General features: G+C 47.0%; 1 protein-coding gene across 1 annotated transcript; it reads left to right on the plus strand.

Moving 5' to 3' along the window:
* Positions 1-19,719: 19,719 nt before the first annotated feature.
* On the plus strand, positions 19,720-24,230 carry LOC123161906 (putative FBD-associated F-box protein At5g56820). Its single transcript, XM_044579718.1, has 4 exons — positions 19,720-21,104; positions 22,233-22,394; positions 22,478-22,682; positions 23,787-24,230. The coding sequence occupies exons 1-4, from the start codon at positions 20,148-20,150 to the stop codon at positions 23,819-23,821; spliced, it is 1,359 nt and encodes a 452-aa protein (XP_044435653.1). The 5' UTR covers positions 19,720-20,147; the 3' UTR covers positions 23,822-24,230.
* Positions 24,231-25,775: the final 1,545 nt, after the last annotated feature.

The raw sequence follows: 25,775 nt of genomic DNA on the forward strand, positions 1-25,775 counted from the left end.
TGCCCGTGCCCTTCGCCTCCGGTGGCTTTGGCTCAGCTGGACAGACCCCAACAGGCCATGGGTTGGCACGGGCACCCCCTGTGACACCAAGGACAGATGCCTCTTTGCCATGGCCACGGTGGTGACCATCGGGGACGGGGCCATGGCCTCCTTCTGGGCTTGCTCGTGGCTGGGTGGACGGCCACTCAAGCAAGCTTTCCCGGCGGTCTTCACACACTCGAGGCGAAAGAACAGATGTGTTAGAGAAGCCCTGGAAGATGGCAGATGGATCCAAGACCTAAACCACAGCGACTTCAACAGCATCCTGCCGCAGATTGTGCAACTAGCCAGAGAGATCAGAAGAGCTGGAATCACCATGCTTGAGGGAAGGCCGGACACCATCTGCTGGACCCTGAGCAACTCCGGGCAGTACACAGCGAAGACGGCATACAATGCTCAGTTCAACAGCGGAAATACGTCCATGTTCCGCGCACTGATCTGGAAGATTTGGGCCCCGGGAAAGATCAAAATGTTCCTTTGGCTACTGCACCGCGATCGCCTATGGTGCAACGATCGTCTCCAAAGGAGAGGATGGGAGAACTGCTACTTCTGTCCGCTCTGCCAAAGAAGCTTGGAATCATCAGTCCATCTCTTTTGGGAGTGCCCGACCACGTTGCAAGTCTGGCGCACCGCCGCCGGCTGGCATGGATGCGGTGCACTGGATCACAGCACCTGGCCGGCGTTATCAAGCACTACTGAGCACGTTCGGTCCATCGTCGACCATGCGGCCCAGGGGGATAGGAGGGGCACCAAGACGATGATCTCCATGATCACTTGGCACATCTGGTTGGAGCGAAACGAGGCCACCTTCAGAGGCAAGAATCCTAGCGCAAGGAACATTGTCGACGCTTGTCGACGCGACCTAGAGCTGTGGAGATTAGCTGGAGCAAAATGCATAGAGCACCCATTCGGGGAACTAACGTGAGATAAAAAAACCTAAATGTGGCTGCATGTAATCTTACCTGCCTCCTGATCACTTGAAAGAACTTTGTAAACCTCTCTCTCTACTAAATCAATGAAAACCAGCAAGTGCTAGATATTTTCAAAAAAAACGTTGGGCTTAAGCACCAATGGGAAATAGTTGGCGAGTACCTTGTCGTCTCGTGCTCCGACAGTTTACATCACGATGGTGTAAACGCTCGGCAACTCAGACAGATGGCTCTTGGCATCGTACTTCTCTAGGACCTCTGGTTTGAACATGCGGGTGGTGGGCCACTGGAACTGCCATAGCTCACGGGTAAACGCTGGACAGGTTATTGCATAGGGCAAATCGCCAGCGTCCCTCGGCACAGGCCTGTACGCGGTAGGCCCAACATGCCTATCAGATTGGTGGTGCGCCACCCGTCGCTGCTCCATGGTGGTCCAAGCGTCTTCCTTGAGCCGCTCCCGAAGAACTTGACGTTGGTCGCGACGCACTCGTGGGTCAGACGATGCTGTGGACACGTTATCATGGGCGTTAACCCAATGGGCCGGCCGTGGTGGAGGGAGGTGCACCATGGTTGCGGCGCCTCCAGCCCTCCCACTATCAACGCGCGCCGACTCAGTGCTCCGGCACCGTGAAGGACTTGCCTCTTGGTGGCCATCCCCGTTGGCATGGCCAATAAGGCTTTGGATAGCAGCCCTCCATTCTTCTTGCTTCTCCGCAAAAGTAGGAAAGTCGAGGAGTAGTTGCGCTCGTGCCAACGCTTCTGCTCGCGTTGGTGGCAGCGAGAGGTGCGAGGAACGGGAGGAGCTCGGACTTCTAACTATGTTAGAAGGAGTTCCATCACGGCTCCCGGGCCGTGCGCCCTTTTCTCTAGTATCATGGCATGCATGTCGGCCCTGCGCATCTTGAGAATGATGCTGAGTGCTCTTGTCGCGACGTCATTCAGGGTCATCAGTGTCACGACGTTGTTTGTCGCGCACGACCTGAGAGGACCATGGTGCATGCGTCGACGGGGTTGTCTTCCTAACCTTGGAGGTCCCCGCGCCGCCCGTAGGCAGCACAGCCGCGCCCTCGGGTGTGGTGGCGGGCGGATCGTCGTCACCGCTGCGGACGATGCCACTCGCCCGGCTTCTAGTATCAGGGTGGCGTGAATGATCTTGGTCTCCTCCGCCACCGGCGTCTGCCACGTCACCCGTCCATGCAGGCACGGGCGGACCGGCTCCAGACGAACTAACCGCTGCAATCGTCTTCTTCTTCGGAGCCATGGCGATGAAGAAACTACTGCACTAACTGCTAGACCAGATTCTCACAACTTCAGCCCCTACCTGGCACGTCAAAGATGTCGGGGAAACGAACACCTATGGGATCACGGGGATCCCTTCTATGGTTGGTGGGGAGAGAGCTGCGTGAAGAGCAGGTCTAGTGATCAGTGCAAGGGATTTTTACCCAGGTTCGGGCCGCACTGGTGCGTAAAACCCTAGTCCTGCTTGTGTGTATATTCTATGTTCTTGATCTTTTGAACTAGTTGCGGTGCATGCCCAGTCCAAAAAGTCCGATTCCTCCCTTAGTACGCCTCGGGCCTCCTTTTATATGTCAAAGGGGTTGCTATAGTGGCACACATGAGGTGGAAAGTATCTATAGTGTATGAGCTTATCGCTCGGCACCTTAGGGCAAATGCATTTAATGTGATGCCTACTTGTCCTCTTGCTTTATCGGGGATGGTAACTAAAGTTGTCCCGTCCGTCGCCGCCTCTTCCTGCTTTGACACACGTCTGAGCTGACGAGGCATGCAGTGCCATGCTGGCTGGCTGGCTGCTGTGCTGGCGTGGTGGTAGAGCCTCCACGAAGATTTGCATGCCACCACGTAGGCATCTGCCTAGTTGACAGGCCAATTGTCGTGCTAGAGTGGTGGTGAGGTGGCAAAATCCTGTCGGACACGGGCCTGGCTGTGGCCCCGCAATTGTCCCCGGCAAGGCATGCCAGGGGCCTCGCGGTCATCCCCAGCAAGGGTCTTGTCGGGGTTCTTCGTCTTCTGGTCCCACGTGGACCCACAGGCTATCAATCTTCACAAAGATCTGCATGCTACTTTGCATGCGCCCCCTGAGCCTTGGCCTTGACGCTGTCGATGGTGTCAAAGCTCTCAGCCTCAAGGGTGATGGTCTTGCTGGCGCTTCGCAGGTTGCCCCGGCAAGCCCCGCCCCGGCAAGAGTGTGTTGTCGGGGGAGGTCCAGCTCGTCCTCAGCTCTCTTTTCAATGTCTCAAATGTTGACTTGGTAGCCTCGTATTTTGTCTCCTGCTGCCCTGCCAAGCCTTGCCGCGGGCGTGGCTACGACTGCCCGTGCACAAGTAAGGGGTACAGAAGAGCCCATACTTTTGTACACCGACATTGATCATGCTGCTATAAAATATCTTATGGAAAAGAAAGATGCTAAACCTAGACTCATTAGGTGGGTTCTTCTACTACAAGAATTTGATTTGCATATCACTGATAGAAAAGGAGCGGAGAACCCCATAGCTGATAAGTTGTCTATCTTGAAAATATTATTGATGACCCATAACCTATTAATGATAGCTTTCCTGATGAACAGTTAACTACAATAAATGTTTATCATAACATTCCTTGGTATGCTGACTATGCTAATTATATTGTTGCTAAATACATACCACCTAGCTTCACTTACCAACAAAAGAAAAAATTCTTCTATAATTTAAGACATTACTTTTTGGATGACCCACATATTTATAAAGGAGTAGATGGTATTATTAGACGTTGTGTACCTGATCATGAACAGGAACAAATCCTACGGAAATGTCACTCCGAAGCTTATGGAGGACATCATGCGGGAGACAGAATAGCTCATAAGGTATTGCAATCTAGTTTTTATTGGCCTACTCTCCTCAAGGATACTCGTAAGTTCGTCTTATCTTGTGATGAATGTCCAAGAATAGGTAGTATCAGTAAGCATCAAGAAATGCATATGAATTATTCTCTTGTTGTTGAACCATTTGATGTTTGGGGATTTGATTACATGGGACCTTTTCCTTCCTCTAATGGGTATACTCATATTTTGGTTGTTGTTGATTATGTTACTAAGTGTGTAGAAGCTATTCCAACCAGTAGTGTTGATCATGAAACCTCTATTAAAATGCTTAAGGAAGTTATTTTCCCAAGGTTTGGAGTCCCTAGATATTTAATGACTGATGGTGGTTCACACTTTATTCATGGTGCTTTCCGTAAAATGATTGCCAAGTATGATGTAACCATAGAATTGCATCACCCTACCATCCTCAGTCTAGTGGTCAAGTTGAACTTAGCAATAGAGAAATAAAATTAATTTTACAAAAGACTGTCAACAGGTCCTAGAAGAATTGGTCTAAGAAATTAGATGATGCACTTTGGGCTTATAGAACAACATATAAAAATCCTATGGGTATGTCTCCTTATAACATGGTTTATGGAACAACCTGTCATTTTCCTCTTGAGTTAGAACATAAAGCATATTGGGCAATTAAAGAACTCAATATGGTTTTAAACTTGATGGTGAGAAGAGGTTATTTGATATTAGCTCATCAGATGAATGGAGACCCCAAGCTTATGAAAATGCTAAGTTATTTAAAGAAAAAGTTATAAGATGGCATGATAAAAGAATCCAAAAGCGTGAGTTCAAAGTTGGAGAATATGTTCTTTTGTACAACTCTCGTTTTAGATTCTTTGCAAGAAAACTCCTCTTTAAATGGGAAGGACCCTATGTTATCGAGGAGGTTTATCAATCCGGAGCTATCAAAATAACTAATGTAGAAGGTACTAACCTGAAGGTTGTTAATGGGCAACGAGTAAAACATTATATCTCAGGTACGCCCATTAATGTTGAAAGCAATGTTATCCAAACTATGACACTAGAAGAACACATAAAAGAAACCTTCTGGTACGCTCCAGAATCATGAAAAAAGGAGGTATGTGATACGGTCAGTAAACAGACTCCGAAAAACCCGCAAAAATATTTTTTTAGTTTTGGAATATTTAGAAAATTAAGAAAATAAGAAACTACCAGGAAGGTGACCCTGGTGGACACAAGACACCAGGGTGCGCCTAGCCAGGCGCGCCCAGGTGGGTTGTGGCCACCTCGGGTACCTTCCGGACTCTGTTTTTCTTTTGTTTGCTTGTTTCCCAAGATAAAAAATCTTTATATACTCCCTGTACCTATTGACCTCTGTATCACGGAGAAATCTCCTGTCTTATTTTCTTGTTGTTTTCTGTCAGATCTGTTAAGCCAGGCATCATGTCTTCCCCCTCTTTCAACAACGGAGAAGACAATGCAGGGTTGCTGCAGGAGGAGCTAGAGGGGGAGAGAGTTCAGGAGGTTGCCATGGAGGAAGATGAAGGGAATTCCCTTGGAGTTCACCTTCCGGCTTCCGAGAGAGGCACACTAGCTGGTATCTCTACCAGTCCTAATCCTCATCAAGCCATGAGATCATCAAACTATCGAGAGATCTCTGAAGTACAAGAAGAACTCCCTTCCAGAAGGCCTTTACACAAGTTACGTCATAACAATTTTCACAATTTGATTCATAGCTATGGGTTCGAAAACACTCCTTGTGAGCATATACCGTCCAATTGGGACGTATCTCATCCAAGAGAAAGTGATGCAGGGACAAACCCTTGGGGTCCGGAAAATAAGCGTATCATGACTGAAGTAGAGAAGAACACTGAGTTGCTTCACCAAGATCTTCGGGAGATTCACAGTTTAAGAGAGGCACTCAGAGATATATTGGACAAGATCGCTACCACTTCATCAACACCACCTCCTTCTTCATCACCAAAATAAAATTGAGTATCGGGTATGGGCACTTCCCTTGGCTTTCGCCAAGCTTGGGGGAGGTGCCCCGGTATCGTATCACCTCCACTATCTTTTGCTTTTACTTTTCTTAGTTCGATCCATAGTTATCTTTTGCTTTAGATGAATAAAAGTTTAGTTCAATCTTTCTTTTCGAGAGTTTGCTTAGTGATCTATCCTTGTAATCGTGTGCAAGATTTATAATAAAGTTTAGTTTGAGTTTTGCTTTCTTTACTTTCATGTTTCAATAAAAAGAACGGAAATAAATGAAAAAGATCATATGATATTCTTATGGTAAGTAATGACATCACACAAGGAAAAGTATGAGTAGAAAAATTTATTGTAGATTGACAAACATAACATTGGTCAATGATGCAATTCATGAAAGAATTAATAAGGGAAGAGAAGATTCACATGCAAACACACTATCCTGGAAATCTTTTGTGATTGTGAGCACCCATCAAAATATTATATGACAAAATTGTTGAAGTTGGACAAGGAAGACAACGTAATGATTTATGTTTGTTCATATTCACATAGAAGCTATATTATCATAGATCCTTCAACATGTGGTGTTTGCCCCTATCTTTGCTAGCCAAAAATTCCGCACAAAGTAGAGATACTACTTGTGCATCCAAAAACACTTAAAGCCAAATCTTGTTTTGAGAGTCCAACATACCTACCTATGGACTGAGCAAGATCCTTCAAGTAAGTTGTCATCGGTGCAATAAGGCAATAAAAATTTCTTCTAGAAGTGTTAGATCATTTAGCGTAAGATAAAATTGAGCATTGTATGAAATTGTGATTGTTGGGGAACGTTGCAGAAAACAAAATTTTTCTACTCGTTTCACCAAGATCATCTAGGAGTTCATCTAGCAACGAGTGATTAGATGCATCTACATACCTTTGTATATTGCGCACGGAAGCGTTCAAAAGAACGGTGATGATGTAGTCGTACTCGACGTGATCCAAATCACCGATGACCAGCGCCGAACGGACGGCACCTCCGCGTTCAACACACGTACGGGACGGGAGACGTCTCCTCCTTCTTGATCCAGCAAGGGGGAAGGAGAGGTTGATGAAGATCCAGCAGCACGACGGCGTGGTGGTGGATGCAGGGCGTCACAGCAGCAGGGCTTCGCCGAGACTACGAGGGAGAGACGTAACGGGGGGAGATGGAGGCGCCAGGGGCTGGTCTGTACAGGTATGAAGTCCCTCCTCTCCCCCACTATATATAGGGGTGCCAAGGGGGGTGGTGCGCAGCCTAGGAGATCTGATCTCCTAGGTGCGGCGGCCAGGGGAGGGTTTCCCTCCCCCCCCCCAAGGCACCTCGGGGTGCCTTCCACCACTTGGACTCCTCCTTGGTGGAACCCTAGGCGCATGGGCCTATAGGGGCTGGTGCCCTTGGCCCATCTAGGCCAAGGCGCACCCCCTACAGCCCATGTGGCCCCCCGGGACAGGTGGCCCCACCCGGTGGACCCCCGGGACCCTTCCGGTGGTCCCGGTACAATACCGATAACCCCGAAACTTGTCCCGATGCCCGAAATAGCACTTCCTATATATAATTCTTTACCTCCGGACCATTCCGGAACTCCTCGTGACGTCCGGGATCTCATCCGGGACTCCGAACAACATTCGGGTTTCTGCATATACATATCTTCATAACCCTAGCGTCACCGAACCTTAAGTGTGTAGACCCTACGGGTTCGGGAGACAAGCAGACATGACCGAGACGACTCTCCGGTCAATAACCAACAGCGGGATCTGGATACCCATGTTGGCTCCCACATGCTCCACGATGATCTCATCGGATGAACCACGATGTCGAGGATTTAATCAATCCCGTACGCTATTCCCTTTGTCTATCGATATGTTACTTGCCCGAGATTCGATCGTCGGTATCCCAATACCTCGTTCAATCTCGTTACCGGCAAGTCACTTTACTCGTACCGTAATGCATGATCCCGTGACCAGACACTTGGTCACTCTGAGCTCATTATGATGATGCATTACCGAGTGGGCCCAGTGATACCTCTCCGTCATACGGAGTGACAAATCCCAGTCTTGATCCATGTCACCCAACAGACACTTTCGGAGATGCCCGTAGTCTACCTTTATAGTCACCGAGTTACGTTGTGACGTTTGGCATACCCAAAGCACTCCTACGGTATCTGGGAGTTACACGATCTCATGGTCTAAGGAAAAGATACTTTGACATTGCAAAACTCTAGCAAACGAACTATACGATCTTGTGCTATGTTTAGGATTGGGTCTTGTCCATCACATCATTCTCCCAATGATGTGATCTCGTTATCAATGACATCCAGTGTCCATAGTCAGGAAACCATGACTATCTGTTGATCAACGAGCTAGTCAACTAGAGGCTCACTAGGGACATGTTGGTGTCTGTTATTCACACATGTATTACGATTTCCGGATAACACAATTATAGCATGAATAAAGACAATTATTATTGCCTCTAGGGCATATTTCCAACAGTCTCCCACTTGCACTAGAGTCAATAATCTAGTTACATTGTGATGAATCGAACACCCATGGAATTCTGGTGTTGATCATGTTTTGCTCTAGGGAGAGGTTTAGTCAACGGATCTGCTATATTCAGGTCCGTATGTACTTTACAAATCTCTATGTCTCCATCTTGAACATTTTCACGAATGGAGTTGAAGCGACGCTTGATGTGCCTTGTCTTCTTGTGAAACCTGGGCTCCTTGGCAAGTGCAATAGCTCCAGTGTTGTCACAGAAGAGCTTGATCGGCCCCGACGCATTGGGTATGACTCCTAGGTCGGTGATGAACTCCTTCACCCATATTGCTTCATGTGCTGCCTCCGAGGCTGCCATGTACTCCGCTTCACATGTAGATCCCACCACGACGCTTTGCTTGCAACTGCACCAGCTTACTGCCCCACCATTCAAAATATACACGTATCCGGTTTGTGACTTAGAGTCATCCAGATCTGTGTCGAAGCTAGCGTCGACGTAACCCTTTACGACGAGCTCTTCGTCACCTCCATAAACGAGAAACATTTCCTTAGTCCTTTTCAGGTACTTCAGGATATTCTTGACCGCTGTCCAGTGTTCCTTGCCGGGATTACTTTGGTACCTTCCTACCAAACTGACGGCAAGGTTAACATCAGGTCTGGTACACAGCATGGCATACATAATAGAACCTATGGATGAGGCATAGGGGATGACGCTCATCTCTTCTATATCTTCTGTCGTGGTCGGACATTGAGCTGAGCTCAATTTCACACCTTGTAACACAGGCAAGAACCCCTTCTTGGATTGATCCATATTGAACTTCTTCAATATCTTGTCAAGGTATGTGCTTTGTGAAAGACCTATGAGGCGTCTCGATCTATCTCTATAGATTTTGATGCCTAATATATAAGCAGCTTCTCCAAGGTCCTTCATTGAAAAACTTTTATTCAAGTAGGCCTTGATGTTGTCCAAGAGTTCTATATCATTTCCCATCAACAGTATGTCATCTACATATAATATGAGAAATGCTACAGAGCTCCCACTCACTTTCTTGTAAACGCAGGCTTCTCCATAAGTCTGTGTAAACCCAAACGCTTTGATCATCTCATCAAAGCGAATGTTCCAACTCCGAGATGCTTGCACCAGCCCATAAATCGAGCGTTGGAGCTTGCATACTTTGTCAGCATTCTTAGGATCGACAAAACCTTCCGGCTGCATCATATACAATTCTTCCTTAAGGAAACCATTAAGGAATGCCGTTTTGACGTCCATTTGCCATATTTCGTAATCATAGAATGCGGCAATTGCTAACATGATTCGGACGGACTTCAGCTTCGCTACCGGTGAGAAAGTCTCATCGTAGTCAACCCCTTGAACTTGTCGATAACCCTTAGCGACAAGCCGAGCTTTATAGATGGTCACATTACCATCCGCGTCTGTCTTCCTCTTAAAGATCCATTTATTTTCTATGGCTCGCCGCTCAACGGGCAAGTCAGTCAAAGTCCATACTTTGTTTTCATACATGGATCCTATCTCGGATTTCATGGCTTCTAGCCATTTGTCGGAATCCGGGCCCGCCATCGCTTCTTCATAGTTCGAAGGTTCACCGTTGTCTAACAGCATGATTTCCAAGACAGGGTTGCCGTACCACTCTGGTGCGGAACGTGTCCTTGTGGACCTTCGAATTTCAGTAGGGGCTTGATCAGAAGTATCTTGATCATTAACTTCCTCTCTAGTCGGTGCAGGCACCTCAGGAACATTTTCTTGAGTTGCGCCATTTTCCGGTTCAAGAGGTAATACTTCATCAAGCTCTACTTTCCTCCCACTTACTTCTTTCGAGAGAAACTCTTTCTCCAGAAAGGACCCATTCTTGGCAACAAAGATCTTGCCTTCGGATCTGAGGTAGAAGGTGTACCCAATAGTTTCTTTTGGGTATCCTATGAAGACGCATTTTTCCGACTTGGGTTCGAGCTTTTCAGGTTGAAGTTTCTTGACATAAGCATCGCATCCCCAAACTTTTAGAAATGACAGCTTAGGTTTCTTCCCAAACCATAATTCATACGGTGTCGTCTCAACGGATTTCGACGGAGCCCTATTTAAAGTGAATGCGGCAGTCTCTAAAGCATAGCCCCAAAAGGAAAGCGGTAAATCGGTAAGAGACATCATAGATCGCACCATATCTAACAGAGTGCGATTACGACGTTCGGACACACCATTACGCTGAGGTGTTCCAGGCGGCGTGAGTTGTGAAACTATTCCACATTTTCTTAAATGTGCCCCAAACTCGTGACTCAAGTATTCTCCTCCATGATCTGATCGTAGAAACTTGATTTTCCTGTCACGTTGATTTTCAACCTCACTCTGAAATTCCTTGAACTTTTCAAAGGTTTCAGACTTGTGTTTCATTAAGTAGATATACCCGTACCTACTTAAATCATCAGTGAGGGTGAGAACATAACGATAGCCACCGCGAGCCTCAACACTCATCGGACCGCACACATCAGTATGTATGATTTCCAATAAGTCGGTTGCTCGCTCCATTGTTCCTGAGAACGGAGTCCTGGTCATTTTACCCATAAGGCATGGTTCGCACGTGTCAAATGATTCATAATCAAGAGACTCTAAAAGTCCATCAGCATGGAGCTTCTTCATGCGTTTGACACCTATGTGACCAAGGCGGCAGTGCCACAAGTATGTGGGACTATCATTATCAACCTTACTTCTTTTGGTACTCACATTATGAACATGTGTAGCATCACGTTCGATATTCATAAAGAATAAACCATTCACCATAGGAGCATGACCATAAAACATATCTCTCATAAAAATGGAACAACCATTATTCTCAGATTTAAAAGAGTAGCCATCTCGAATTAAACGAGATCCCGATACAATGTTCATGCTCAAAGCTGGCACTAAATAACAATTATTAAGGTTTAAAACTAATCCCAAAGGGAGATGCAGAGGTAGCGTGCCGACGGCGATCACATTGACCTTGGAACCATTCCCGACGCGCATCGTCACCTCGTCCTTTGCCAGTTTCCGCTTATTCCGCAGCCCCTGCTTTGAGTTACAAATGTGAGCAACTGCACCGGTATCAAATACCCAGGAGCCACTACGGGCACTAGTAAGGTACACATCAATTACATGTATATCACATATACCTTTTGTTTTGCCGGCCTTCTTATCCGCTAAGTACTTAGGGCAGTTCCGCTTCCAGTGACCGCTTCCCTTGCAATAAAAGCACTCAGTCTCGGGCTTGGGTCCATTCTTTGGCTTCTTCCCGGCAGCTTGCTTGCCGGGTGCGGCAACCTCCTTGCCGTCCTTCTTGAAGTTCTTTTTACCCTTGCCTTTCTTGAACTTAGTGGTTTTATTGACCATCAACACTTGATGTTCCTTCCTGACTTCTACCTCTGCTGATTTCAGCATAGCAAATACTTTAGGAATGGTCTTTTCCATCCCCTGCATATTGAAGTTCATCACAAAGCTCTTGTAGCTTGGTGGAAGCGACTGGAGGATTCTGTCAATGACCGCATCATCCGAGAGATTAACTCCCAGCTGAGTCAAGCGGTTATGCAACCCAGACATAGTGAGTATGTGCTCACTGACAGAACTGTTTTCCTCCATCTTACAGCTGAAGAATTTGTCGGAGACTTCATATCTCTCGACCCGGGCATGAGCTTGGAAAACCATTTTCAGCTCTTCGAACATCTCATATGCTCCATGTCTCTCAAAACGCTTTTGGAGCCCCGGCTCTAGGCTGTAAAGCATGCCGCACTGAACGAGGGAGTAGTCATCGAAACGTGCCTGCCAAGCGTTCATAACATCTTGTTCTGCAGGGAGAACGGGTGCGTCACCAAGCGGTGCTTGTAGGACATAATCTTTCTTGGCAGCTATGAGGATGATCCTCAGGTTCCGGACCCAGTCCGTATAGTTGCTGCCATCGTCTTTCAGCTTAGTTTTCTCTAGGAACGCGTTGAAGTTGAGGACTACGTTGGCCATTTGATCTACAAGACATACTGCAAAGATTTTAGACTAAGTTCATGATAATTAAGTTCAACTAATCAAATTATTAGTGAACTCCCACTTAGATTAGACATCCCTCTAGTCATCTAAGTATTACATGATCCGAGTTAAACTAGACCGTGTCCGATCATCACGTGAGACGGACTAGTCAACATCGGTGAACATCTTCATGTTGATCGTATCTTCTATACGACTCATGCTCGACCTTTCGGTCTTCTGTGTTCCGAGGCCATGTCTGTACATGCTAGGCTCGTCAAGTCAACCTAAGTGTTTGCATGTGTAAATCTGTCTTACACCCGTTGTATGTGAATGTCTGAATAAAACACCCGATCATCACGTGGTGTTTTGAAACAGCGAACTGTCGCAATGGTGCACAGTTAGGGGGAACACTTCTTGAAATTAGTGTGAGGGATCACCTTATTTACTACCATCGTTCTAAGTAAACAAGATGCAAAACATGATAAACATCACATGTAATCAAATAATAAACGTGACATGATATGGCCAATATCACATAGCTCCTTTGATCTCCATCTTGGGGCTCCATGATCATCTTGTCACCGGCTTGACACCATGATCTCCATCATCGTGTCTCCATGAAGTTGCTCGCCAACTATTACTTCTACTACTATGGCTAACGCGTTTAGCAATAAAGTAAAGTAATTTACATGGCGTTTGTTGATGACACGCAGGTCATATAAAAGAATAAAGACAACTCCTATGGCTCCTGCCGGTTGTCATACTCATCGACATGCAAGTCGTGATTCCTATTACAATAGCATGAACATCTCATACATCACATATAGATCATTCATCATTCATCACAACTTTGGCCATATCATATCACAAACCACTTGCTGCAAAAACAAGTTAGACGTCCTCTAATTGTTGTTGCAAGTTTTACGTGGTTGAATTAGGGTTCTAGCAAGAACGTTTTCTTACCTACGTTAAAGCCAAAACGTGATTTGTCAACTTCTATTTACCCTTCATAAGGACCCTGTTCATCGATTCCGCTTCAACTAAAGTAGGAGAGACAGACACCCGCCAGCCACCTTATGCATCTAGTGCATGTTAGTCGGTGGAACCGGTCTCACGTAAGCATACGTGTAAGGTTGGTCCGGGCCGCTTCATCCCACAATACCGCTGAAGCAAGAAAGGACTAGTAACGGCAAGAAAGTTGACAAATCTACGCCCACAACAAATTGTGTTCTACTCGCGCAAGAAGAACTACGCATAGACCTAGCTCATGATGCCACTGTTGGGGAACGTTGCAGAAAACAAAATTTTTCTACTCGTTTCACCAAGATCATCTAGGAGTTCATCTAGCAACGAGTGATTAGATGCATCTACATACCTTTGTAGATTGCGCACGGAAGCGTTCAAAAGAACGGTGATGATGTAGTCGTACTCGACGTGATCCAAATCACCGATGACCAGCGCCGAACGGACGGCACCTCCGCGTTCAACACACGTACGGGACGGGAGACGTCTCCTCCTTCTTGATCCAGCAAGGGGGAAGGAGAGGTTGATGAAGATCCAGCAGCACGACGGCGTGGTGGTGGATGCAGGGCGTCACAGCAGCAGGGCTTCGCCGAGACTACGAGGGAGAGACGTAACGGGGGGAGATGGAGGCACCAGGGGCTGGTCTGTACAGGTATGAAGTCCCTCCTCTCCCCCACTATATATAGGGGTGCCAAGGGGGGTGGTGCGCAGCCTAGGAGATCTGATCTCCTAGGTGCGGCGGCCAGGGGAGGGTTCCCCCCCCCCCCCAAGGCACCTCGGGGTGCCTTCCACCACTTGGACTCCTCCTTGGTGGAACCCTAGGCGCATGGGCCTATAGGGGCTGGTGCCCTTGGCCCATCTAGGCCAAGGCGCACCCCCTACAGCCCATGTGGCCCCCCAGGACAGGTGGCCCCACCCGGTGGACCCCCGGGACCCTTCCGGTGGTCCCGGTACAATACCGATAACCCCGAAACTTGTCCCGATGCCCGAAATAGCACTTCCTATATATAATTCTTTACCTCCGGACCATTCCGGAACTCCTCGTGACGTCCGGGATCTCATCCGGGACTCCGAACAACATTCAGGTTTCTGCATATATATATCTTCATAACCCTAGCGTCACCGAACCTTAAGTGTGTAGACCCTACGGGTTCGGGAGACAAGCAGACATGACCGAGACGACTCTCCGGTCAATAACCAACAACGGGATCTGGATACCCATGTTGGCTCCCACATGCTCCACGATGATCTCATCGGATGAACCACGATGTCGAGGATTTAATCAATCCCGTACGCTATTCCCTTTGTCTATCGATATGTTACTTGCCCGAGATTCGATCGTCGGTATCCCAATACCTCGTTCAATCTCGTTACCGGCAAGTCACTTTACTCGTACCGTAATGCATGATCCCGTGACCAGACACTTGGTCACTCTGAGCTCATTATGATGATGCATTACCGAGTGGGCCCAGTGATACCTCTCCGTCATACGGAGTGACAAATCCCAGTCTTGATCCATGTCACCCAACAGACACTTTCGGAGATGCCCGTAGTCTACCTTTATAGTCACCCAGTTACGTTGTGACGTTTGGCATACCCAAAGCACTCCTACGGTATCCGGGAGTTACACGATCTCATGGTCTAAGGAAAAGATACTTTGACATTGCAAAACTCTAGCAAACGAACTATACGATCTTGTGCTATGTTTAGGATTGGGTCTTGTCCATCACATCATTCTCCCAATGATGTGATCTCGTTATCAATGACATCCAGTGTCCATAGTCAGGAAACCATGACTATCTGTTGATCAACGAGCTAGTCAACTAGAGGCTCACTAGGGACATGTTGGTGTCTGTTATTCACACATGTATTACGATTTCCGGATAACACAATTATAGCATGAATAAAGACAATTATCATGAACAAGGAAATATAATAACAATGCTTTTATTATTGCCTCTAGGGCATATTTCCAACAGTGATGGCGAAGAATAAAAGCGACAGACTACATAATAAAGGTTTCCATCATAAGGGGCAATATAACATAACGTTCTCTTACACTAAGGGATTGAGCACATAAAAAAAGCGCATGGCAACCTCTGCTTCCCTCTGGGAAGGGCTTATCTTTTACTTTTATGTATTTACTTTCATGCAAGAGTCAAAGTTCTTCTCTCTATTCCTTTTTATTTTCTCTTCTGGCAAGCATCGTGTGGTGAGGAAAGATCTACGCACATATATCCAGTTGAATATAGGTAGCATGAGTTATTATTGTTGACATCACCCTTGAGGTGAATACGTTGGGAGGCGAAACTATAAGCCCCTATCTTTCTATGTGTCCGGTTGAAACGTTTTCCTCATGTGTACGCGGTGAGTGTTAGCAATCATAGAAGACTATATGATGGTGGAGTATGTGGACTTGCCTAAAGGCTCCGATACATGACCCTTCCTGAAAAGATGAGAATTGTAGTCGCAAAGTTGACTGAGAACATAGTTTGCTGGTTTCCTATAGAGTTTATACTTTATACTTCGATGTTGTGATGAATTGTTACTTATTCATGAGAAGTTTATGATAAAAGTTCTAATGTTAAAGTTTGTTGTTGTTATAATAATTTACATGATGCTTCTATGTCTGTATTTTGTTTTTATCGACACCTCTCTTTCTAAGCATGTGGACATGTTTTTCGATTTCGGTTTTCGCTTGAGGACAAGCAAGGTCTAAGCTTGGGGGAGTTGATATGTCCATTTTGCATCATGTTACCTACTGTTATTTATATTGTTTTTATGCATAATAATGCTTTTTGGAGTAATTCTAATGCCTTTTCCCTCATAATTTGCAAGGTTTACACAAGGAGGGAGAATTCCGGCAGCTTGAAATCTCGACCTGAAAAAGCTACGTCAGACTAACTATTCTGCACAACTCCAAATGAGCTGAAACTTCATGAGAAATTTTTATGGAATAAATGAGAATTATTGGAGCAAATAAGTACCAGAGGGGGCCCACCAGGTGGGCACAACCCACCTGGGCGCGCCTAGGTGGGCACAACCCACCTGGGCGCGTCAGGGAGCCCAGGCGCGCCCTGCCATGCTTTTAAATAGCCGATAGCGGGCTGGTAGCGGGTTGGGGTCCGCGTAGCGGAATGCGGATAGCGGGCGATATTGCGGGTGCTATGTCTGCATAGTGGGTTTGTAAAAACAATAGATTATTATGCATATTTCAATATCATTAACAAAAAGTAATGACATCTAATTTGAGAAGTAGTGGACTCTATTGCGCTAGCGCTATTGCGGGTGCAATAGCGGATGCTATCTCTGCTATTTTAAACTATGCGCCCTGGTGAGTTGTGCTCCCCTCAGCCCACCTCCGGTGCCCATCTTCTGGTATATAAGTCATTTTTCCCTAGAAAAAATGAGGAGAGGACTTTTGGAACGAAGCATCGCCGTCTCAAGGCGGGACTTGGGCAGGAGCATTTTTGCCCTCCGGCGGAGCGATTCTACTGGGAGAACTTCCCTCTAGGAGGGAGAAATCATCATCATCGTCATCACCAACAACTCTCCCATCTTGGGGAGGGAAATCTCCATCAACATTTTCAACAGCACAATCTCCTCTCAAACCCTACTTCATCTCTTGTGTTCAATCTTTGTACCGGAACTATAGATTGATGCTTGTGGGTGACTAGTAGTGTCGATTACATCTTGAGTTGATTATTATATGGTTTATTTGGTGGAATATTATATGTTCAGATCCATTATGCTATTTAATACCCGTCTGATCTTGAGCATGATTATCATTTGTGAGTAGTTACTTTTGTTCTTGAGGTCACGGGAGAAATCATGTGAACTTGATATGTGTTCGATATTTGGATTCCCTTAGTGGTGCCATGTGAACGTCGACTACATGACACTTCACCATATTTGGGCCTAAGGGATGCATTGTGGAGTAGTTATTAGATGATGGGTTGTGAGAGTGGCACAAGCTTGAACCCTAGTTTATGAGCTATTCCGTAAGGGACCGATTGGATCCAAAAGTTTAATGCTATGGTTAGAATTTATTCTTAATATTTTTCTCGTAGTTGCGGATGCTTGCGAGGAGGTTAATAATAAGTAGGAGGTTTGTTCAAGTAAGAACAGCACCTAAGCACCGGTCCACCCACATACCAAATTATCCAAGTAGCGAACACGAATAGAACCAACATGATGAAAGTGACTAGATGAAATTCCCGTGTACCCTCAAGAATACTTTGCTTATCATAAGAGACCGTTTTGGCATGTCCTTTGCCTCAAAAGGATTGGGCTGCCTTGCTGCACTTTTGTTACTTCTACCGTTACTTGCTCGTTACAAATTATCTTGCTATCAAACTACTCTGTTACTTACAATTTCAGCACTTGTAGACATTACCTTACTGGAAACCACTTGTCATTTCCTTCTGCTCCTTGTTGGGTTCGACACTCTTACTTATCGAAAATTCTACAATTGATCCCATATACTTGTGGGTCATTAGGGGAGGGGGTGGGTTAGGGTTGCGGGACGCCGGCATGCTTAAATAGGCGCCAGATGTCATCTTGGGCGGCAAGCCGGAGTGACGCCACGTGGCGTTCCCACTGTGCCAATGGGCGCGGCTTCCGTTGGACCGCCGGGTTTCCGGGCGTTTCCGTGTGGGGCCACACGCCTGGGCGCCTCATATCCGTCCCATATTTGGGCTGGATATGAGGTGTCGGTCAGCCGGGCTTTTGAGGGGCCTGTCTGGGTCCAAATTTCATGCCCGGGCGGCCTAGCCGGGCGTTTGAGACGGGTTTGAGAGGTCCGGTTGTAGATGCTCTTATAGTATAGAGGGAAAAGATTCTCTCGTTTATTGGTGGCCGTTCCGATTAAGCTCCGCTGACAACAAGTAGTGTGCGTAGCACCGGCTGTAGCTAAAACATTGTTGTGATGTGACAATTTTTTAGGGTGCATTCACATCCTATTTCTTCGTGATTGGTTGAGAGTATCCACCGTCGGATTTGGCAAATTCAACCCTTCGAACGCCCGGGGACGTATGTGGACATTGACCGGTCAAGCCTCAAATTTTCTTTCTCATAATCGGACACCTCAATTACCATACCTCAAATTCATATAAACTCATGCAACTACGTCGATGCATTACACACATCGTTCGGCTACTACATCACTAACTTGCCATCAGACAACCAAAATTTGACATGTTTGGCTATGGTGGAGAAGATCATCTACTACTGCCCTTGCCCTTCCTAGTGCCCTTGCCGTCCTTCTCACGAAAGTACCGGTCGAAGACACAATAGGGATCAAGCCGGATCTACTCGTCACCGTTGTTGTCCTCCTTCTCCTCCTTGGGTGATAGTCCGGCCATTGCACGGACCGCCCGATTCTGCTCTCGAGTGAGGGCGCGAGTGTTCCTCTGCGGCCGCTTCTTTATAATGCGGGTGCGGATGGCTTCCTCCTTTATGGTGCGCCTGCGCCACCGCCATGTCGGCAGCGAGGCGGGCCTCCGCCGCCCTTATCCTCTCCTTCCCACAAAGGGCACACCGGTCCCGATGGGAGTCATACTCCGCCGGAGCGGTGATGGTGAAGGGCAGATTTGCAGGCTCTCAGGACCGCGATGATCCAGCCTCGGAGGATCCGAGCGCCCGATGCGCCGACCCTATGGAGTCGTGCCGAACAGATCCTTCCGTCGGCTGGGTGTTGTCGTCCCGGGAGCGGTGGAGCGCAATGCGGACGGCCACTGCCTCCTCCAACCCACACCGAATGACACCCCATCTGATGGATCCGGACTGATCGTAGTTAGGTCCGCTGCTCGCCATGCCGGAGATCGCCGAACGGGAGCTTGGGTGGCGGAGGGGAGTAGAATGAAGTGGAGTGAAGTGGCTAGAGTTTGGTCCAGCGAGCGGATGAGGAGAAATATATGTGGGGTCGGGTGGGATGGGTCCGACGTGGCGATTGCCTGAGCGCCCCCCATATACTTCCCATATTTGAACTGGATATGAGGGGTGCCGGTTAGCCCGAACATTTGAGATCCGTTTAAGGCGCCCGTCTGGATCGAATTTTTATGACTGATCAGTGGCCGAGCTGTTCGCCCACACATTTGAGGCGGTTTGGGGCGTCCTACTGTAGATGCTCTAAGGCAGCAGGGTTTGAGCAATTTCTTCAAATGCATCACCGGATTCGCAATATAGGAACTCATACGTAGCTTTCAGAATGACCCGATGGAGATTTTATGGACGCTTCATGTAGACAATTAAAACATGCGTCCAAATAAATTGAATTCAAATTTGAATTTTTTTATTTTAAAATTTTATTATACTAGGTATTTGAATTGTAATTGGAACTACTTTTATTTCAATTGGAGATGCCTTGACGAGCCAAGCCTTGACAAGCCAAACAGCTCGTTCCAAACAGCTTGAGTAGTGACCGTGGATCACGGTCACCCGTCTGGGAGCGAATCCGCTAGTGGAGAACTCTCTGTGCCCTCCGCTTCCCCTCGCTGCCGCACTTCCTTCCCCCTCGTCTTCTCTGCCGGCCTACCCCGATCCAGTCGCCACGGCCACCGCCTCTCCCAGTTTCCACCTGCACGCCATTCCCTGTCGGCGCCGCCGTCCGCTGCACGTTCCGCCACCTCTACCCCCGTCCACGGTGACCATCGCCTAGGCCCCACCTCATTGTCCTCCTCTTCGGCGGCCGCCGGCGCCTCCGCCATTGCTCCCATGGCGTTAGGGTCGAACGGTCCCGGGAGAGCCGACTGCTGACTGAAGCCCGAGCGCAGGTATTTTCTTGCCCGGTGGAACTGAGGCCCGTCACCTGTTCGACGGAATGCCGAAGAGGCGCAAGAGCAGCGAGGAGGCGACCGATGCGAGCGGCGAGGATCTCATCAGCGCCCTGCCTGACGCCGTCCTCCAGGTCGTGCTGTCCTTTCTGCCCTCGGACGAGACGGTGCGGACGTGTGTGCTCGCTCGGCGCTGGCGCCACCTCTGGAAGTCCACACCCACCCTACGCATTATCCAGGGTGAGGGTTGTGTGATGTACTGGAGTGACTATGCGATGAATAACTTCGTGAACTACCTTCTACTCCTCCGCGACCGCTTGCCGTTAGATGAATGTCAGATCAGTTACAGCAAGCCATGTGACCGTGAGGAACTCAATGAGATGCTCCGGTTCGTTAATATGTGGATCCGCTATGCCGTGTCACTCTGCCAAGCTCAGGTGCTCAAAGTATGCATCGGCAATGTGGGCATTCTCCTGGGGCGTAGCAACTTGGCTCTCACGTCACGGTTTCTCAGGAGGGTGGAGCTTACAGGTGTGATTTTGTCTGGATATTCTCTAGACTTCTCAAGCTGCCCCGCATTGGAGGATCTGAATCTGTGCTCTTCAAGAATTTATGGCCCCAAAATCTCATCCCAATCAATAAGACGTCTAAGTATGACTCAATGTGATTTCAATGTGGATACTGGGTCCCGCATGCGTATCTCTGCCCCATGTCTCGTATCCTTGCAACTAGCTGATGTTTATGGGACTGCTCCTCTGCTTGAGAGCATGCCGTTATTGGTAACAGCATTTATCAGGCTTGGTCACGATGGTTTTGGTACCTGTACACATGAAGCTTACGGGGATTGTGATGAATGTTTTCCCTATAATTCTGATCACTCTTTCTATGATATCTTTCCCTATGGTGGCTCCTTTGCTAATTACCGTGACAGCAATGACTCTGTGCTTCTACAAGGCTTGTCAGGCACCACCAGTTTAGAGTTGACGACTATTGATCCTGATGTGGTATGCTTGCTCTTCTGCTTTAAATCCCAAAGTCTCCTAGTGGCTAGTATTGCTTTCAATGTGCTATACTATACATGTGTATTTGTCATCAACTATACATAAACTCACATTTTCAAAATCTCCTTACAGTTTGGATTGTCACCATGTAAAGTATTTTCATGACCAAACCTACTACTCCCTCCGATCCATATTAATTGTCGCTGGTTTAGTACAATTAGTATGGATCGGAGGGAGTAACTTTTTCATGATAATGAATTCGTGTATTGTTGTTCAGATTCATCACTTGCCTGCATGCTTTCCATTCAACTAGATCGGTATGTTTGCTTTCCATTAGATATGGAACTGGATGATCAAGTATATGGGGATGTCGTGTAATCAATTGACATGTGCTTGCACAGAATAAGCAAGTAGCGAGACCCGGCAAGTGAGCAACTAAAAGAAAATATCAGTGATGTATTGTAGTCCACATCTTGAGTGATCTGTTACGTGTAGTTCCTGGTTACAGTGATTATAGCACTGATCTCGTATTGTAATTGCTGTACATAGTATTAATTATAGCACCGATTATTTCAAATATACATGGATGCATAGTTATTATATCCAGCAAGAAGCCCTTACACATAAGTCCAAGCATGCTACTATTGATTGAGATTTTACCACAGGAGGATCGTGTAAGATTCTGACATGCCAACATTTAGCACCGTTTTACCAGGTTATATTGACTTGTACTTGCAAACCAATGTTTTTGGCCCCAAATTCAGCACTTCTGAAGTAAGCGATTTTGGCGCAAGCCCATTTGAGTTGATGCGGACTTTGCCAGTCCAACATGGGGGCAGGGCTCTGAGCAAATTTTGGGAATAGGGTGTTACTGTCTTACTGTTATAAAGGACTCAGATGTCAAAATATTAGAGACCCATTGAGAATAATCAGCCGGTTACATTAATTCTTTAGGATTCTAAATCTGAAACTTATCCAATATGATGTGTTATCTGTCTTCTCCAGAAGATCAGTCTAGGCTCAATAAGACGTACCAAAGCTCCTAGTCATTTCAATATAATTGGAAAAATACTATCTGGTACTTTTTAAAATTTCAATTTTGATTGTTCTTACTGCTCGTGCTTGGTGCAGTTCACTTTCAGAAAGGATTTGAAACAGTGCCCTACATTTAGTATGCTCAAGACATTATTACTCAATGAGTGGTGTGTAGCGGCTGACTTTGGTCCACTAGTTAACTTTCTTCAGTGCACGCCAATTCTGGAGAAACTTATTATTCAACTTCGACTTGATAAGGTATATGTTGTCCAAGTATGGTAGCTTTGTCTTGTTGGAGGTACTATGTATCATTTATTGATTTGAGTAAAATATTTTGTTAGCTACCGAGAGTGAATTCTATGATAGAAACATATGGAAGCTATAACCCAGCAGTACAGTTGGTATTGAAGCATCTCAAGGAAGTTGAAATCAAATGTCATAAGGAAGATGAGGTGGTTCGCCAGATTGTGAAGATCTTGAGTACCTTTGGAGTACTTTCTGATCAAATTGACATCCAAGTTATTCAACAGGCATATGTTTCTGGAAGTAAGTTAGCTATTATTACTTTTCATGATTCATGTGTTTCCGCTATTTGCATTTGTGTTTAAATTTTTCGTTGATAATTACCATCACAAAGTAAGTTACTTATTATCACTCGACTTGATTGTGGCTTTCTCTGGTAAGAAACTGCACTCTTATGTTACTTTGAAATATTTCAAAGTAGACATTTAACACATGTAAATAGAATTAAAAAAATGTAGGCTTAATGGAATGCAAGTGTAAACCTAAGCACAAGCAGCGTGCATAGCTGTATCCTGTCACTGCCATTTTCCCATCTTTTGGCTGCAAATGCCTAAATAGCACCATGCCATACCTGGAGTCCGCATTGGCGGTCCTTGGCAGGCCATCGGTAGTTAGCTGTTGTGAATATAGCTGCAGATGGTACCCAACATCATCTTTTTGAGATTTTGCATTTGACCATGGGAACAGTAATTTCGAAAAAAGTAGTTGTCCGTCTCCGGTAGGAAATCTTGTTCTAGTGGATGTGACAAAAAGCTGGTCCATCAATGTCATAGGAATGACTGTAGATCATGCTAACAAGAGATGATACTATCTGAATTATCTACATTAGATGACACAACTCTCTGTGCTGTTGCATCTCTTAACTCAAGATATGAGCACTGGTTAAAGGGGAGATTATCTATTCGTGTAGTAGCAGCTTAGCATGAGCCCTTTGGTAGCTTTGTAGGCCGCGGAAACGTTCAAAATGTCTGATCCACCTTAGAAGGCTGCAGTAGCCGAAATTCTCAGCCGGTTACAAGTTAACCCCTCTGTCCCAATACCACAACTAACCATGCACACAGACCAAGGAGACACATAACTTCTCTCAAAATGTTTAAGCTAGGGCATGTATGAAACAATTCAATAGCTACACTTTGATTATCTCAATGGACAATTATTTTAAAATGGAGACCCTTCCGAGGTCGTGGGAAGGTAATACCGAAACGGGAGAGCAGTGACACATCCTCCTAGCTTTCCAGCAATTAGATCATGTTGCATCCCGGTGTAAGTGTGAAGGCATTCGATGCAATGCAAGATCCAGCGCTGCCCACTCTCTGATGCTTATTGTGTTCTGTTATGTTTCTACAGGTTTCTGTTTCGAGCAGACTGAGATCCTGGATTGATGATCGATCTTCTGTCTCCTGATCGCTTGCGCACCTGTCTACAGCTATGAGTTTGTGGCCTTCTGATCTGGATGTTCTAGCAGTCTTGTTTTATCTGAACCTTGCGTTCTGAGTGAGTACCAGGACGTCCATGTTAGCTCAGGATAACTATGCTGGGTAAAAGTGGTCTCAAGTTCGTTTGCATTTGGTGAGGGTGTCTGCTATGCAATGGTTGCCCTTGGAAACATGGTTGATGATGTGCTGATCTGACGAAGTCGCGAGTTCGTGCTTGCACTCCTGTGCGCTATTCTGTCCGCGGTTAGGGGTACCCTCGAGGTTCGGAATCTGCATCTAGAGATGTCGCTTGCGGTTTCTTGAAAAGGGGTCATATATATATATATATGCCAACCAAAGTAAGGTGCGCACATAAACAATTTCTCATGCAGCAGAGAGTTTGAATCCATTTCAAATCTTGAAACCATCAGGTCTAAAAGACGTGACGCGATGCCCCCGCCACGGTATTGCCCGCGCGGTGCAAGTGTGCCAGTACCGCCAGGCAGCAGCTGCTACATCACAGTATTCCGTTCCTGTTGCCGTTGGTATCACGTGGCTACCGTCACTCTCCTTCCCCCAGCGTGGCCACAAATCGCACGAGCCGGGGTAACATGGGTGAACAGTAACCGTTGGCGAGGGATCAGACTAATCAGGTCGGCCCTTTGTCTTCCACCGGGCCGTGGCCCCGCGGCGGCGTGCGTGATCGTCCCGTTGAAACGCGGTCGGAGAGTGGAAGAACGGGGAAAACGGCAACGGGATTCATGGTGGTCCAGTCCAAACACATTGTACGTGCCCGTCCTTCTCACGACCGCCTATGAGGACCGAGGTCAAGTCCTTGGGGCATTTGACAGTCTGCGTGAGCGTGACAAAGAATGACAGGGAGTGCATGCGTGTCGCGCGCCGTGCCATACCATGTTGCCCGCTGCCGTTTCCAGACCACGTACGCATCGGTTGAACCAGGAAAGAGGCAGAACTAGCTGGTCGTCGACGCAGACCATCCGCCGGAGGCCCGGGACGCGTACGCAGATAGATATACTACGCGTTGTCCGGCCACGATGCATATACACAGATTTGGAATGCGTGCTAGCAGGATCAGCTGCACAATCGGGAAGAAAGCTGTCAGCCAGCCGGTCACTCCTGGCGAGCGACGCCGTTTTTCTGGGCCAAAACACGGCCGGCCATGCGTAGGCACGCACGGCTCCGCTTCCGATCAACCGTCACATCCTTGATCCGCTGCGACGCGGTTTCCATTCGCCACTTGGTGACAGACGTACGGCTACGCGCCTCGGCCTTCCAGTTTTGAGCGAACGTTCGCATACGATGGAATTTGCAGCGAAGCAGCGAGGCCCGACGCGTCTACGCATTTGGGGTGTACAACTCTTTCGACCATTCCGTTCCCAGCACGTCACGCGATTACGCGGCGACGCTGTTTATATTTGGTCGGTTTGGTCGTCTCGCCAACGTCAATGTGTGCACACGGATGTGCCAAATGTTTCTGGAAGGAGCGAGCTCGGCCAAGCCTTTCGGGTCCTCTTTTGTGAAAGTCTTCTTTTTGTATGGCAAAAAAAAAATAGTTCAAGCTTGCTGAAGTTTCTAAACTTGTCAAAACATACTATTCAGCCGTGATTTTGTTTTAGAGCACTCGTCGCAAAGAAAACAAAATATTCAAACGGAACATAAATTTGATTTTTGATCTAAAAATCAAATAGATTCAAACTTAAAAGTCAAAAGAAAAAGCATGAAAGATGGGTGGATGGGCGAGGTGGCGCATGCAGTATCTTGCAAAAGTTGTATGCACGGACCCCGTCTAAGATAATCAAGGATTAAACACATGGCAGACGCCATGTGTTGGTCGCGCTAGCCTCGGATCGATGGCCTTCCCTGCCGCCCGATTGAACCCGCCTTGGCTGTCGGATCCGGG

Source organism: Triticum aestivum, chromosome 7B (assembly GCF_018294505.1).
Source record: "Triticum aestivum cultivar Chinese Spring chromosome 7B, IWGSC CS RefSeq v2.1, whole genome shotgun sequence".
Lineage (NCBI taxonomy): Eukaryota > Viridiplantae > Streptophyta > Magnoliopsida > Poales > Poaceae > Triticum > Triticum aestivum.

Bases quoted from the DNA above. Each gene is read 5' to 3' on its own strand.
- LOC123161906 (XM_044579718.1), top strand. From the start codon at position 20,148: ATGCCGAAGAGGCGCAAGAGCAGCGAGGAGGCGACCGATGCGAGCGGC. The intron at 22,395-22,477 runs GTATATGTTGTC...ATATTTTGTTAG, and splicing joins TTCAACTTCGACTTGATAAG to CTACCGAGAGTGAATTCTAT. The intron at 22,683-23,786 runs GTAAGTTAGCTA...ATGTTTCTACAG, and splicing joins ACAGGCATATGTTTCTGGAA to GTTTCTGTTTCGAGCAGACT.